Source organism: Phocoena sinus, chromosome 16, assembly GCF_008692025.1.
Source record: "Phocoena sinus isolate mPhoSin1 chromosome 16, mPhoSin1.pri, whole genome shotgun sequence".
NCBI lineage: Eukaryota > Metazoa > Chordata > Mammalia > Artiodactyla > Phocoenidae > Phocoena > Phocoena sinus.
This window is the reverse complement of record NC_045778.1, coordinates 16,182,617-16,198,463: the sequence shown is the minus strand read 5'-3', so window position 1 is coordinate 16,198,463 and position 15,847 is coordinate 16,182,617. Positions and strand designations below refer to the sequence as shown.

At 36.7% G+C, this 15,847-nt stretch overlaps 2 protein-coding genes and 1 long non-coding RNA gene across 8 annotated transcripts in view; 1 reads left to right on the top strand and 2 right to left on the bottom strand.

Annotated features, from left to right (window-relative positions):
• The window catches only part of JMJD1C (jumonji domain containing 1C), a 305,528-nt gene that overhangs the window by 288,122 nt on the left and 1,559 nt on the right, over positions 1-15,847 (top strand). For all 6 annotated transcript variants that reach the window (XM_032607635.1, XM_032607631.1, XM_032607630.1 and 3 more), the window contains 6 exons: positions 683-851; positions 1,561-1,651; positions 2,120-2,250; positions 2,641-2,763; positions 6,250-6,389; positions 7,934-8,110. In XM_032607635.1, coding sequence (XP_032463526.1) covers positions 683-851; positions 1,561-1,651; positions 2,120-2,250; positions 2,641-2,763; positions 6,250-6,389; positions 7,934-8,110 — 831 coding nt within the window. The remainder of the gene's footprint in view (positions 1-682; positions 852-1,560; positions 1,652-2,119; positions 2,251-2,640; positions 2,764-6,249; positions 6,390-7,933; positions 8,111-15,847) is intronic.
• LOC116741367 lies at positions 1,661-7,224 on the bottom strand. The gene is made up of 3 exons (XR_004346115.1): positions 7,173-7,224; positions 6,325-6,608; positions 1,661-1,912 (listed from the first exon to the last, which is right to left on the bottom strand). It is a non-coding gene; the product is annotated as an uncharacterized LOC116741367 (long non-coding RNA).
• The window catches only part of NRBF2 (nuclear receptor binding factor 2), a 49,655-nt gene continuing 44,429 nt past the window's right edge, over positions 10,622-15,847 (bottom strand). Inside the window, exon 8 of the transcript XR_004346114.1 lies at positions 10,622-14,953. The gene's annotated coding sequence lies outside the window, so the exon portion shown is untranslated. The remainder of the gene's footprint in view (positions 14,954-15,847) is intronic.

Genomic DNA, 15,847 nt, shown 5'->3' with positions numbered 1-15,847 from the left:
GTCTTTTTTTACATCGGCATTGGAGTTTTAAAACCACAAATCTTCAATTGTTGGTTTTTGGGTTAGAGAGCCTTGAGGAAATTTGAATTCATGTGATTTCAAAGGAGAGATTCACTTTCAGGGAATTGGTCATTCGACTTGAAATTTATTGTTGTTGCACTTGGTTGTTTAATATTTTTGTCATGATCCTTGTAGAGGTAAAGAATGTGTTTTAAGTGATATAAAATCAGAATGTATATAAATTATGTTTTAATCCCAAGGACTCTGTATTTTATTTAAAAATCTTATTTACATATATTGCATATGTACAAATATATAAGGTTATGTTTTGTCTATAAAAAGGAGTCTGTAAATAAAACATATTTATATTGCCTAGAAATTTTTTAGTATAGCCTTTCAGACTCTTTCCTGAAAAACACTACATATTTTTTGTTTTCAAAATGGCAGTGTACTCTGCCATGTACATGGCATTCTCTTATCACCTTTTCTCTTTGAAAATATATTGTGAACATCTTTCCAGGTCAGGGACTATTTTTGAAAGCCTCTTTTATTCTCACAATTTGTCATTAGTCCTAAAATTCAACATGTTAACCGTCTGTTGTATGTGTGTGTAAAATCAAGTTTTGGAAGTGTGCATATACCTTTTAACTTTTCTTTATCTGTCTATCTGTTTATTTATAAGCCTGCAGTGGTTTCTGGTGTGCATAAGAAAATGAACATTAGCTTGTGGAAGGCGGACTCAATTAGTCTTGATTTTGGAGACCACCAGGCTGATCTCCTGAACTGCAAAGACAGCATTATTTCAAATGCCAATGTTAAGGAATTCTGGGACGGTTTTGAAGAAGTTTCAAGTATGTTGTTTTTTGTTTCTTTGTTTTACTGTTTTCTTAAACATTTCCCCCCCAAATGATAAATCATTTAATCTTTAAAATGTCTGTATTACTTTGTTGTCCAGTAAAAAGGAACAAGTACTTGGAAGTAGGAGACTGGGTCCTATTCCTGGCTCTACTGCTCATTTTCTGTAACCATAAAGAAGTCATTTAGGAATTCCCTGGTGGTCCAGTGGTTAGGACTCAGCACTTTCACTGCCGAGGCCCGGGTTCATTCCCTGGTCAGGGAACTAAGATCCCACAAGCAAGCCACACGGTGCAGCCAAAAAAAAAAAAGTCATTTATACTATGTTTCCATATGTCATATTCAATATATTAATATTCTTGGGGAATATTTTTGGCAACCCCCACAACATTTGAAACTCGAATAACATACTTTGTGTAAAACATTTTGAAAAAGTAAAAGTAAAAATGTAAGACTGTAATTTTAATAACAATTGTAAAGAGACTTTTTTAAAAGAATTTTATGGTGATATTACAGATATCTGTGTTCATAAGGAACAAACATCTTAGTACTACATGAATACATAAGAAATAAAAGTCCATAAGCAAGCATTCTTTACCTACTGTACAATAATAGAGGTATTCATTCATTTCACATTTCTTCCTTCCTCTAAACATTAATAAAAAGACAGAGATTATCTTTTAATAATCAATTGCATTCTTATAGAACGGCAAAAAACGAAAGGTGGAGAAACAGTTGTTTTAAAACTGAAAGATTGCCCTTCAGGAGAAGACTTCAAGACTATGATGCCAGCAAGGTATGTGTATGTCTGTTTATACTTGTTATTTTGACTCTTGGCTTTGAGGTTGAGCTGAGATTATCCCCAGAAGTGGGATAATGATCTACAAATGTGACTTTAGGCAGTATCCTCCTCAATTAAAAATAAGTAATAAAAAAAGAAGGAACTGAATCTCTGTAGTCTGAGCAGGGGGAAGTCTTCGTTAGGGCAGTAAAGAGGAAGATGCTGTCAGAGGAGGCCCCATTTGGGACCTCTCTTCTCTTTGGTGCTTTCAGTTTGCTGTGTTCAAGGAAAGAGAATTGCGGTTTTAGTATCACTTATATTCTTTGCTTATCCATGTATTATGCATTCATTTAAACTTTGAAGTCAAGGAAAGTGTTAACTGTTAAAGGCCTTAAGGAAAGTTTAGCAACTTGAACATTTATATATTTGAAAGTACTTAAGAATGTAAACCTTTATTCAAAAGAAGTCAATGTTATTCTTCAGATATGAAGATCTTTTAAAAAGCCTGCCATTGCCAGAATATTGTAATCCAGAAGGAAAATTCAATTTGGCCTCTCATTTGCCAGGATTTTTTGTACGCCCTGATCTAGGACCCAGGTTGTGCAGTGCTTATGGTAAGTATATATTTGCATTTCTATCAACTTGGAGTATATGGAAGTTTAACTTCCTTCCAAAGATAAATTATCTAATTTTTAGATTCTGCTAAATCCGTGCCTTTAATAACCCACTGAAATCTTTTTCTGAGTCAAGCAGTGTATATTAGGTATTAATAGCCAATATATAGTTAAGCACTTGCTCATTCCTTATAAAATATAGTTACATTTTCTATTAATTTGATTTTTATGGTACATTTCATGGATTGTGATATTTTGTGGGCAGGTTTTGGAATAAGGAGACTAAAACTCAAATTACAATTAACAGATTTTCCTCATAGAGCTGATTTTGGAAGGAATATCTAGGATATATAAAGTGTTATACTAAATAAAATTTTATTTTATACACAGGTGTAGCTGCTGCTAAAGATCATGATATAGGAACAACAAATCTACATGTTGAAGTTTCTGACGTTGTAAATATTTTAGTATATGTTGGCATAGCAAAAGGAAATGGCATTCTCTCAAAAGCAGGTAAAGAAACTTAAAGAATAGTGGTCTTGGGGCTTCCCTGGTGGCGCAGTGGTTGGGAGTCCGCCTGCCGATGCAGGGGACATGGGTTCGTGCCCCGGTCCGGGAAGATCCCACATGCCGCGGCAGCGGCTGGGCCCGTGAGCCATGGCCGCTGAGCCTGCGCGTCCGGAGCCTGTGCTCCACAACTGGAGAGGCCACAGCAGTGAGAGGCCCGCGTATCGCAAAAAAAAAAAAAAAAAGAATAGTGGTCTTTGGAATAACAGTTGAATAACCACACACAAATGTCAGCCTCTGAGTTAACATCAAAGATTCCCCAAAAAACTGCAGTGGATATTGGGATATTCTAATATTTATTTGGAGGCATGATTAATTTACCTGGCTTTTTTTTTTTTTAACACAAAAGGAATTTTAATTTTAAAAGTGAATTTTTAAAATTTGCTCATTTCCTATTATTAAATATTGGGTTTATGAAAATAAACTGGTAAGCTCACTTATAAACATTTAGTGAAGAATAGAAATTAGGTCCTTGAGCTCTGAAGATGATTAAGGCATGTTTGTGTCTAAAGCATTCTTTTTTCCCCTCTAGTACCAGAGAGAACGGCCTTTTCTCCCAAGTAGAAATAACTGTTCAATCCAGTGTATAGGTTTTAGAGTCTGTCCTCTAGGTTTCTTTCTAAAACCTTGTTCCATCTATCATTCCCTTCTTTATAGACATAGGTTCTTCAACTTTCTTTTTCCACTGGCTTCTTTTCTCAGAGTAGGAGCAAACTTCAGACTTTCCCTCCTTCCTTTAAAAGCCTTCTTCAGACCTTGTCTTCCTTGCCACCATCCTATTGCTCTTGCCCTCATAACACATTATTTGCTGTGTCTATCACCTCCCTTTCATATTTCAGCTCAATGCAGGTTGGCCCCTGCCTGCCGCCCCACTGAGATTACTGTACTGTTGCTATTGCTGTGGCTTTCACTGATAGTCATATTTCAATACAGTGGTTTCTTCGTGGTCCTCTTATTATTTGTACTCTCTGTAGTAAACGACACCTCTTCTTCAAATAGTTTCCTTGGCTTCAGTAACACTACTCCCCTCATTCTTCATATGGTGGAGTTTCAGACTTTTCTAGAGTTATAGACTTTATCCTCTCCCTTTTCTGGTTTACATGCACTTCCTGTGAAATTCTATACATGATTTCCGACCAGTTAGCTCAACAATTCTATCTGGAGCCCAGAATATATCTGCAGCTTAGTGGCTAGGTGCTCAGGACATGGGGGTTTATTATAATATTCACTCAGTTTTTGTGTCTCTTTGACAGCTTCTATAATAACACAACCTAAATTTCTCCAAAACTGTAGAAACTCATAGTTTCTCAGCTTCTTTAACTGACTCTGTTGATTGTAATTGATAAAAACTCTTGTCTCCCCTACTCCCAAGGATTTGAGAGTCAGGCACACTTGAGTTGTAGTCTCAGCTCTAGGACAGAAATGTGTGTGACCTTTGATATCAGATTACTTCTCCTTTCAAAGCCTATGGTGCCACACAGTTACAGTTGCCCCTTCGTATCTGTGGGTTCCACACCTGTGGGGTCAACCAGTCAAGGATAGAAAAGACACAGCAAAAAGAAAATGCTCCAGTAAGTTTCAAAAAGCAAAACTTGAATTTGCTGTGTGCTGGCTTTCAAAAAGCAAAAGGAGTTTGCTGTAGCCAGCAACTGTTTACATAGCACTCACATTGTATTTACAATTATTTACCTAGCATTTACATTGTATTAGATATTATAGCACTTAGTCTGCAATACAGAGGTTACCATCTGCTTTTCTCCCCTACTTTTCTTTCATCTCCTTAAATGCTAGAACTTCCTTATTCATCTTTGTTCTGCTCATCTCTCCCTGCTCACCTCCCATCCCTCATTGATAGCATAATGTTTGATCTTTCGAGAAAAAATCATCAGCTTTTAATTTTAATTCTTGGACTTTAAAGTTTTTGCCAATTTTTTAGATGGTCACAAAAAAAGGAGTATTTTAGTGTTACAATAATGCTTAAAACACATCAAGAAAACCGACCTACATAAAGCACATGCTTTTTCCTCTGCATACAGTGGCTCTCCTACCTCCTGTCTCCCTAGCAAATTCCTGTATTCATCCCTCAAAATGTAGCTCAGATTGTCACCTCCCCCTAGAGGTCTTCATTTAAAGAATAAACTTTCTCTGCTCCAGCAACCATTTTCTTCCTTGTGACTTCACTGTCACAAATTAGGAAATATCTGATGTATTCTTTCTAGCAGCCTTTTTAGAATTCACAGAGCAGTAACCATTTTCTTTTTATCTTTTTCATTAAAAGATAACATTCGAGGACTGACCCAGTCTTTGTGTACCCTTTTGTACTCGTATGATTGTGCTTAACCACTATGTGATATTCTTGTTTATTTGCCTACACTTATTAATATCATCTTTTATTCTGTGAAGTCTTAACTGGGTCTTTCTTAACTCTAATCCCCAAGATTCTAGGACAGTGCTTGGCATATCGTAAACACCTCATGTATAACTTCAAGAAATCTTTGCAGCTAACTTTAAAGATAAAAAAGATATAACTGTCACAAATGAGGGAACACTTGCTATGTTCTTTGTATTAGGCAATAGATTTCCTTTTCTCTTAAAACATTTCTTTAAAATGTTCATTGTGGGGTGGGGGTGGGATGAATTGGGAGATTGGGATGGACATCTATACACTAATATGTATAAAATGGATAACTAATAAGAACCCGCTGTATTAAAGATAAAATAAAATACTAAAATGTTCATTGTGGTAAAATCAGGCATTTGAAAACGACATTCCTGTCCTTCACTCAGAGGTAACTACAGTTAACATTTCTTCTGTGCATATATATGTGCAGTTTTTAATTTGTCAATAGTTCAGAAGAATGGCCTGATGCCTCCTCAGTCATAGCACCTGAAGCTTTTGCATTTGATTACAGATTAACCAATAATAGTAAATGAGATCTCCCAGAAATTAGTCGGAAGACATTTTGCTCTGCCATTCATTAGTCATGGCAATGAATAAATCCCTTCTCCTCACTGAACCGTTTTGCTGAGCTGTAAAGTATAGGTTATGATCCTTGCCTACCATAATAGTGGCCACGATAGTCCTTTTTAAGTTATGAAATGCTGTGAGTACAAAACATCGTTATGACCACACCCTTGGGACAGGATGAAACTTGGTTGTTTGAGTTAAAAGTCCTTGCGTTTTTATCTCCCATCCCTTGGTTTACAGAAAACAAATGAACTGGGAAAGTTACTGTTGATTCTGTTTTGTTACCCCGGGTCATTGTTCTCTGCTCTTAGAGTTGTAACAGTTTTCATGTAGAACTGGGTTTGTCTCCTCTTTAAGAGTCCCAGTCTAGTCAGGCACTATGCTACTATGATAGGTCAATTGTAGGAGATGTAGCTTTCTGGTGGAGTCTTTACTGACCAGTCTGAATATATTCTGTGTTTCAGGAATACTTAAGAAATTTGAAGAAGAAGATTTAGATGACATTTTAAGAAAACGATTGAAGGACTCAAGTGAAATACCTGGTGCTCTGTGGCATATTTATGCTGGGAAAGATGTTGACAAGATAAGGGAATTTCTTCAGAAGGTATAATTTAGGTTACAGACAGTTTTATCTCTTCACCTTGAGCAGAGACTTAAATTTTAATGTAACTTCATGGGCATTCAGCAGTATAAGATGATTGAGTAATTTTTACTTAGGAGGATGGAATTTTTTGCTGTTGAAAATCAAAAGCTCCTTTCTCTTGAGGAATTTGAATGGCAGCTTCTTCTCAGTTCGTAGTACTCCTTCATCCCCTTAAAGAACCTGTTAATGAGTCAGATGTTACCCTTGATGAAAAGTAGTGATTGGAATTATAGAATATAAAACCTGTCATAGAAACACGTAAAGAAGGCAGAATTTTAATTGTATTGGTATTTTTGGCTGTTGACCTAGACAGTAATTCTGCTCTCTCATATCTGATTGCTCTGTGATAACTTATTTGAATAGACTGAAATTGAGTAATCGTATACTTGTTAAAAAAGTGACACATTAATCTGAAATTGGTTCAAACCCTTTTCTTAAATGTTTTCTGAATTTTGTAATTATAGGGATTTCTTTTAATGGACCATAATTGCTGTTTTTCTTATTATACTTCATCTTCTTTCTGAATGGACTTAAGGTCTGTCTTTGGTCAGTGTGAGGTAAGGGAGCTATGGCCCTGTAACTACTATTTTATCCCAGAACTACCTAACAGTCTTTTAATTTAAAATGTTATAAACTACGCTTTTTAAAGCAGAACATTTCACTGGTTCGTTAGAGGGTCCCTTGAAAGTGATTTGTCAAGGGTTAGAAGGTTAGCAATATAAAGGTATTTATCTGCGTACCTACCTTAAAAAAGAGCAGCAAAAAGAAATGTTTATGGGGACTTTCCTGGTGGTCCAGTGGTTAAGACTCCACACTCCCAATGCAGGGGGCCCAGATTCAATACCTGGCCAGGGAACTGGATCCCGCATGCCGCAACTAAGAGATGCTGCAACGAAGATCCCAAGTGCCACAACTAAGACCCCACGCGGCTGAATGAATGAATGAATGTTTATGATGTCCACACATTCAAATGGTTTGGCTTTTGGAAAAAAGTTACTAAGCTTTTCCCCGTCTTTGTGCTATACTCTTAAAATAATTGTAAGGAACCAAATGGATGAAAGCTTCATAGTGGAGAGAATTCCCTGTCATACCAGTAAGGTTAGGGCTCTGGGCTTCCAACTGCAGGGGGCACGAGGCTGATCCCTCGTCAGGGAACTAAGATCCCACATGTTGCACGGTGCAGCCCCCCCAAAAAAAGACTGAAAAAGAAATAAATAATAGTTAATAAAACTATTTTTTTTTTAAAAAGAGAACTTCATAGTGGAAGAAGGTAAGGGAGTATGATTTACTTTATTAATAGTGTATCAGTGTGCCATATTGTTTTCATGTCCTTTGGCTTTTCCAATTGTAGAATATCATTTTCTTTAACTTAAGCTCAGTCATCGTTTCAGAAGATTCTGAGAACAGACTGTTATTGTAAAGAAAACTGAAATTTAACTGAACAGGATTTATCATTTTCTTTACTTAAATTGGGGTATATATTTTCATTTTAATCTATATTTCAGATTTCAAAAGAACAAGGCCTTGAAGTTCTACCAGAACATGATCCAATTCGTGACCAGAGTTGGTATGTGAACAAAAAGCTTCGCCAAAGACTGCTTGAGGAATATGGAGTCAAAGCCTGCACTCTTATTCAGTTCCTTGGTGATGCCATTGTCTTACCAGCAGGAGCACTTCATCAGGTATATAAAAAGTTGCTTCTAACACACTTGTTACTGAAAGAACCAGAAAGAAATTGTTCTGAGTATAAATATAGATGAAGGAAGATGTAAGGAAGAATGACCTACACCAGTATGCCTTCATTAAGAAATTACTGAAACAGCTTTTCAGTGCTTGATGAGATCTGACGTAATTAAATGCTTTGAGACCTTTAAATATATAAACATGAGCCAGATTTCCATTTTTGTATTGCTACTGTTTGGTGGATTGAAATCTAATTTCAAAGACTTTTTAGGAAAAAAAGAGTTACTGTATATATTCAGTTCTCAATAGCTGAGACTTAACAGTGGGAGGGGGGAGTATCAGGACTTAGAGATGATACATTTTCTAAGGCACCAAATATGAGTAGAATGAGTTATTAGGTAGACCATTCCATAATTCAGGCTTTCACTGTACTTCCTGCCTCTTTTTAGTTCGCTAACGTAGCAATAGCATGTCGAAAGAAAGGTGCTGTGTAATTTTTATAGCTACTGATTCACAAAAACTTTAAAACTGAAATACACATCTAGTCTTTGTTTCTGTGGCTTGACTGTGTGGCACCTAGATGAATGGCATAGAATAGATGGTGATATGGAGGGTTTGGATTAAAAGCACATAGTGGGTTCCTATAAGTAGACTGAAGCTACCGCAGAGCAGTTTAGCGCTCCTAGTAAGAGTGCAAAGGAAACCCGAGAATCCAGAAAACGAGTCTGCCTCAGAGTTGGTTCCCCACCTTTGCCACCACCTGGTTATCGAGATGTATCTGATGTGTTTACTTTTACCAAGCAAAGTTTCCTACATTTTATATAACTATATGCAATTACTGCCTGTGTAATATTTGTGACACTATTATAATAGCCACAAATATTTCTTAAGTGAGAATAGTTGCTTAGTTTTTAAGATGTCAAGTTCAGGGTTAGATTTATCATTCTTAGATCTCAAACAGCATTTATTGTAAAATATAATTAAGTGTATTAATTAAATGAATGTATTATTTATGTTAAACTTTTATTTTCTCATGGACTTATATCGTCATTTCAGAGATGTGTCATTTATGATTCATGTTTAACTGGGATTCACCCCACATACTATTCTTTGGCCTTCTAGCCTCTTATCAGAAAATAGCTGATCGGTATTCACATGTAAAATGCCCTCAAAGGAGCAGTCTTATTTAAGAGAATAGCACAGTAAATGTTTTTCTAACTAGGTGTAATTATTTGATAATACAAAACAGGTTCCCTTGAAAATCCTTACTCACATACTCAGTTTATCCAGTATCCATTTTCTTAAAAGTCATACTGGACAGTGCATTTTTTAGGTATCATTTGCATATAATAAATGTACTTTTTAGTGTACAGTTCTGTAAGTTTTGACAAATATGTAGTTAGGCAACAACACAATCAAGATAAAGAACATTGCCATCACTTCAGAAAATTCCCTCTTACTCCCGCCCCCTACTCCCCACATACTTTTGTTTTTAATTTTTATTGGAGTAGAGTTGATTTATAATGATGTATTCGTTTCAGGTGTACAGCAAAGTGAATCAGTTACACATACACACGTATCCACTTTTTTTAGATTCTTTTCCCATACAGGCCATTACAGAGCACTGAGTAGAGTTCCCTGTGCTATACAGTAGGTCCTTATTAGTTATCTATTTTATATGTTAGTAGTGTGTATGTGTCAATCCCAGTCTTCCAATTTATCCCTCCCCTCCCTTTTGCCCCTGGTAACCATAAGTTTGTTTTCTACATCTGCGACTCTATTTTTGTTTTGTACATAAGTTCATTTGTACCATTTTCTTAGACTCCACATATAAGCGATATCATATATTTGTCTTTCTCTTACTTCACTCACTATGACAATCTCTAGGTCCATCCATGTTGCTGCAAATGGCATTAGTTCGTTCCTTTTTTATGGCTGAGTAATATTCCATTGTGTGTGTGTGTGTGTGTGTGTGTGTGTGTGTGTGTGTGTGTGTGTGTGTGTACACACACACACAAACACACCACATCTTCTTTATCCATTCCTCTGTCAATGGGCATTTAGGTTGCTACATGTCTGGGCTATTGTAAATAGTGCTGCAGTGAACATTGGGGTGCATGTATCTTTTCAAATTACAGTTTTCTCTAGATATATGCCTAGGAGTGGGATTGCTGGATCATATGGTAGTTCTATTTTTAGTTTCTTAAGAAACCTGCATACTGTTCTCCATAGTAGCTATACCAATTTACATTCCCACCAACAGTGTAGGAGGGTTCCCTTTTCTCCACACCCTCTCCAGCATTATATTTTGTAAACTTTTTGATGATGTCCATTCTGACCGGTGTGACCTCACTGTGCTTTTGATTTGCATTTCTCTAATAACTAGTGATGGTGAGCATCTTTTCATGTGCCTTTTGGCCATCTGCATGTCTTCTTTGGAAAAATGTCTATTTAGATCTTCTGCCCATTTTTTGATTGGGTTGTGGTTTTTTTTTTTTTTTTTTGATATTGAGCTGCATGAGCTGTTTGTATACTTTGGAGATTAATCCCTTGTTGGTTGCTTCACTGGCAAATATTTTCTCCCATTCTGAGGGTTGTCTTTTCATTTTGTTGGTTTTCTTTGCTGTGCAAAAGCTTTTTAATTAGGTTCCATTTATTTTTATTTTCATTAATCTAGGAGGTGGATCAAAAAAGATCTTGCTGCTATTCATGTCAGAGAGTGTTCTGCCTGTTTTCCTCTAAGAGTTTTACAGTATCTGGTCTTACATTTAGGTCTTCAGAGTTTATTTTTGTGTGTGGTGTCAGGGTGTGTTCTAATTTCATCGTGTAGCTGTCCAATTTTCCCAACACCACTTATTAAAGAGTGTCTTTTCTCCCTTGGACACTCTTGCCTCCTTTGTCATAGTTTAGATGTGTGTGGGTTTATCTCTGGACTTTCCATCCTGTTCCACTGATCTACCCCCCACTTTTTAGTCAACCTCTTCTCCTACCTGATACTGCTACAACCACTTATCTGTTTTCTTTCCCTATAGTCCTGCCTTTATATGAATGTCATATGATTGGAATTATACAGTATGTAGCCTTTGAGTCTGACTTTTCTTATTCAGTATAATGTATTTGAGTTTCATACATGTTATTGTGTACATCAGTAGTTGTTTCTTTTTATTTCTGGGTAGTTTTTCATTGTTTTCAGTTTGCGGCAATAATAAATCCACTATAAGCCACATTTACGTACAGGTTTTTGTATGAATATAGGTTTTCATTTCAGTTGGGTAAATACCGAGTAGTGGGACCACCTGGTCACACGATAAGTGTGTGAATAACTTTATAAGATACTGCCAGGCTGGTGGTTGTACCATGTTCCATTCCCCGAAGCAGTATATGTGAGTTCCATCTCCTCTGCTTACTGTCAGTTTTGTTTTTAAGCATTTGAATCTCACTATGGCTTTAATTTACATTTTCTTAATAACTAAAATATGTTGAACATCTTTTCTCGTGTTTATTTGCCATCTGTAAATCTGTTTTGGTAAATGTGTTCAAATATTTGTCCATTTTTTCAACATGGATAGGCTGGGATATATTAAAATTAAGAATTCCTGTTCATTAAAAAAAGCACCATTAAGAGAGTGAAAACGTAACCCAAGGATGGGAGAAGTATTTGCAATACATTTATATATACATTTTTGTAATTGGGTTCTTTTTTTCTTACTATGTTGAATGTCTTTAAGTCCTTTGTCTGATATGTGCTTTTGCACATATATTCTCCCAACCTGTGGGCTGTCCTTCCGTTTTCTTAATGGTGTCTTCCAAAGAGCAGTTCTTAAATTTTGATGAAGTTCAGTTGATGAGTTTTTTTTAATGTATTATATACTTTTATTGTATCTGAAAAATTTTGCCTAGCCCAAGATCAAAAAGACTTTCTCTTAAATTTTCTTCTAGTTGTTTTATAGTTGATAGTCTTACATATAGGTCTGTTATCCATTTTTAGGTTAATTTTTGTATATAGTGCAGAGTGTGGACTGAAGTTCAGTTTTTTTGCATATGGACATGCCGTTGTTCCAGTACTGTTTGTCAAGAAAACAGTTTTAAAATACTTTCTTTTGAAAATGTAATGCATTCATACGATTTTTAATTCAAACAGTACACAATGGTTCACAGTGAAAATTAAGTCATTTTCTCACCTTTGCCCTCAGTTCCTCTACTCCAGAGGCAATCACTATTACCACAGAGAGAGTCTCTGCATGTAAATGTCTCTCTGCTGCTTATACTTTCTTGGGGAAAGAGAGGGAAGAGAATAGCCTTTTTTTCTCAAAATAGTGGGCAAAGTAATCCTGTTAAAAAGCTTAGTTCACAAGTCACTCTGCTTTAGCCTCACGTAAACAGTATGTACTTGTATCATATTCTGTACTTAAACACACTCTTACTTAAGCTGCTATACTTAAATAGACTGAAACAGCATCTAGACTGGCAAATTCTATTCTGATCTCTGCCACTAAATTGTTGAGTGTTCCAAAGTAAAAACCTTCTCTGCTGCATATTTTGGCACAGAATTGCAAGAATTTCTACCTTCCTTTCCTTACGTGATATGATAATGACAGCACAGTTATTTGTACTCTGTTTAAAGGGTGTTGTCCATGACTCACAAGTGGTGGTAATGTGGTTTTGAGAGAGAATTAAAAGGAAGTATGAAACTCTGTTAACATTGTTAACTTGGATTTAAGACGCATTATTATTTACAATTTAGGTAGTCCATAGAGGTCCTGAAAACTTTTCATTGATGGCTTCAACACTTCCAGTAAATCACAGGTAGCCCTTTAAATAATCCCAGAGTCTCAGTGCTTCTCTCACACTTTAGCATACATCAGAATTCCTGGAGGGCTTGATACAACACAGATTGCTAGACCCCATGCCCAGAGTTTCTGATTCAGTGGGTCTGAGGAGGGACCTGGAATTTTACATTTCTAACAAGTTCCCAGGTGACACTGACGTTACTGTTTAGGAACCACGCTTTGAGAACCACACAGATAGGAAGCCCTTGAAAAACCCAAGGCATGTAACAAAAAACTTTCGTCCAAACGATAGTGCAGGACTTGACTGGCCAGCAGTGCTAGGGAAGAATCAACATACCTTTCTTTGTCAGCAGTGAGCACTTCGAGAAGCCTGGGGCGGGAGGAGAGACGGCCACGGCCACGGGACAACTCTGTGCAGCAGCATTCAGACGTGTATCTCGGCAAGTTGAGGGACAATATCATAGCCACAGCCCTCTTTATTTTCTAAGAACTACTCTAGAACTGCAGGCTTAAAAATCTTCTGTTGGCAAATGTGGCTGAGTCTGTGAAACCCTGTGTATACCCTTAGGTAAAGCAGGTGAATCTTGCCCTCCAGGATTCACTTTCTCAGCTCTAGTGTCCTGAGGTTTAGAGTAGCTTTCAGTTTTAAACAGCAACAGTTTTTTTAAATTAACACAAAATCTTTACTGATAATTTTGTCCTCAACTACTTAACTGATTGTATTTGGTCATTCAGAGTAAGTTAATAATATTGCTAAGTTGTAAATGCTCTACATTCTTATGACTAAAAGGACTCGGACAAAACCACAGTGTCAAGATAATAACTTTCCTACTCTGAAAACAAAAGTTACATTTTCTTAACATTACCTATATATGATTACAACTGATCTTGAAGGCAAGTATGAATAAGACAGTCTGCCAAGGAAGTGAAAAGTAAATGACTCAAAGATGGCACAAAAAGGGGTAAGTGGAATGGGAAGTTCAGATATGTTCCACCTTAAAACTGAACCTTGCCTTTTCAAACTAACCCTTAAGTCTTCAAGCAGTCTATATCAAGTTGAGGTCATTAGGAAACAAAATAACATCTTGTAACCACTAATGAAAGTCACTGTTCTAAAAGTGATTTTAAAACAACCAAAAGAATCAACTTTTTCAGAGTTCTGGAATCTAATTCAGAACTTACATGGACCAGCGGACTGCTTAATGAAGAAGAGGACATCTGAGTTTTGGCCTTCAAGGAAATCTCTGACAGGTCACACTGGCTGACCGCCTGAGATAACCGAACAGAGACATCGGTGAGCACGCCAGAGGAGGAATAGTCTTTGCAAAATTAGTTTGGAAAGGTCACAAAACAAATGGATGACTACAGTCCCTATCAGTCAACAGCAGCAGACTGTGAGGCAGGGGAGAACCCGATTCTGGTTACCACATGATAATGTTTAGATGTCCAGTTTCCAACAAAAAGTCACAAAGCATACACAGAAACAGGAAAGTAGGGCCCATTCATAGGGAAAAAATACCTCAACAGAAACTGTCCCTGAGGAAGGCCAGACATCAAACTTACTAGATAGACTTCTAAGTCAGTTATCTTAGATATGCTCAAAGGGCTAAAGGACTATGGAAAGAAAGAAATAAAACCAGGCAAATCATGTTTGAATGCAATTAGAATATCAGTGAAATTATTTTTTGAAAAATAGTTACATATGCTAAAAGTTACATGCTAGAACTTCAGAAGGACTTAATCCCCACAGCATGTTCAGATGGATGTAAGGTGAGACAGGGCACTTGGAGCCTGTGTATGCTGGTAGGACTGCGTTCATGTAGGACTAAAGCATCTGTTAGACAAGATATCACAGGAGCTGGGTTCCTGTTGACTTGCCATTTATTGGCTGGTTTATCTTGGAACAGGCGCTGAACTGCTTATCCATAGTTTCCTGCTCTGTGAAATAGAGCATCTGTTCTACAGACACATAATGAAGATCCAATGAGACTGTACAGCAGTGCTGAAAATGTGAGGCATCCACTATGTTCATCCTTCACAGGAATCAACAACCTAATGATTAAAGGAAAAAAATGTTTATATGCTACTGAGTTATCAGTAAAGGCACAGTGCTTCAGTTAAAGACATCTGCAGCTGTTCAGGTGGTCACTATGCCGAGAGGAGCAATTCCAGCCCCTTTGGAATTTCATCACTCTATCATCAGATGTTTTCCACAGTCTCTATTCCCCACTTGTTATCTCCCTCTGCTCACTTCTCCCAACGAAATTTACTTGCATACTTTAAAAATTAGAATAAATGTAAATGTTTAGTTTTCCAGTTATTTCTCCTTTCCCAGGAATTTTATGATATCTTTTAATATCACTAGAGGACAGCAAAGAAACAAAATCCAGATTGGATAAGCTTGGTCCTTTCTCTCTCATTATCCTGAGTGTTGATAGAAAGCAGTTCTAAGAAACTGTAAAGTGCAGAGTTAGTCTGTACATATGCTGAACAAATAACAGGTAAGATGTTGACTGGCTTCTTATGAACACCATTTAGTCACGAGAGGGAGAACTAGCAGAAAAACAGTTGTACTGACGCCACAAGAGACTGAAGGGTATCATCTTTAATTGGTTGATTTGAAAGAAAAGGCACAAAAGAAAAAAAAAGCACAAACAAAATCCTCGGAGAATTCTAAAACTGCTGTGGTCAGTAGATCTGTCTGGAACTACAGTTTTCATCACAGTTCCTCATAAATAATCAAACTAAGTTTCATTTCCTTTAATCTACTCTCTGGTGTAAAAGTTAACAGTGAAATGACCAAATGCAGAATGGTCAAAGGAGCAACAACAGACATCTGGGTTGACTGCACTGATTGGTGAAACAGGTACCTTCCAGTTAGCATTTTGTTGTTGTTGTTGCTTTTAAGTAACAACCCCAAATCCACGTTGACAACATTGATAATTA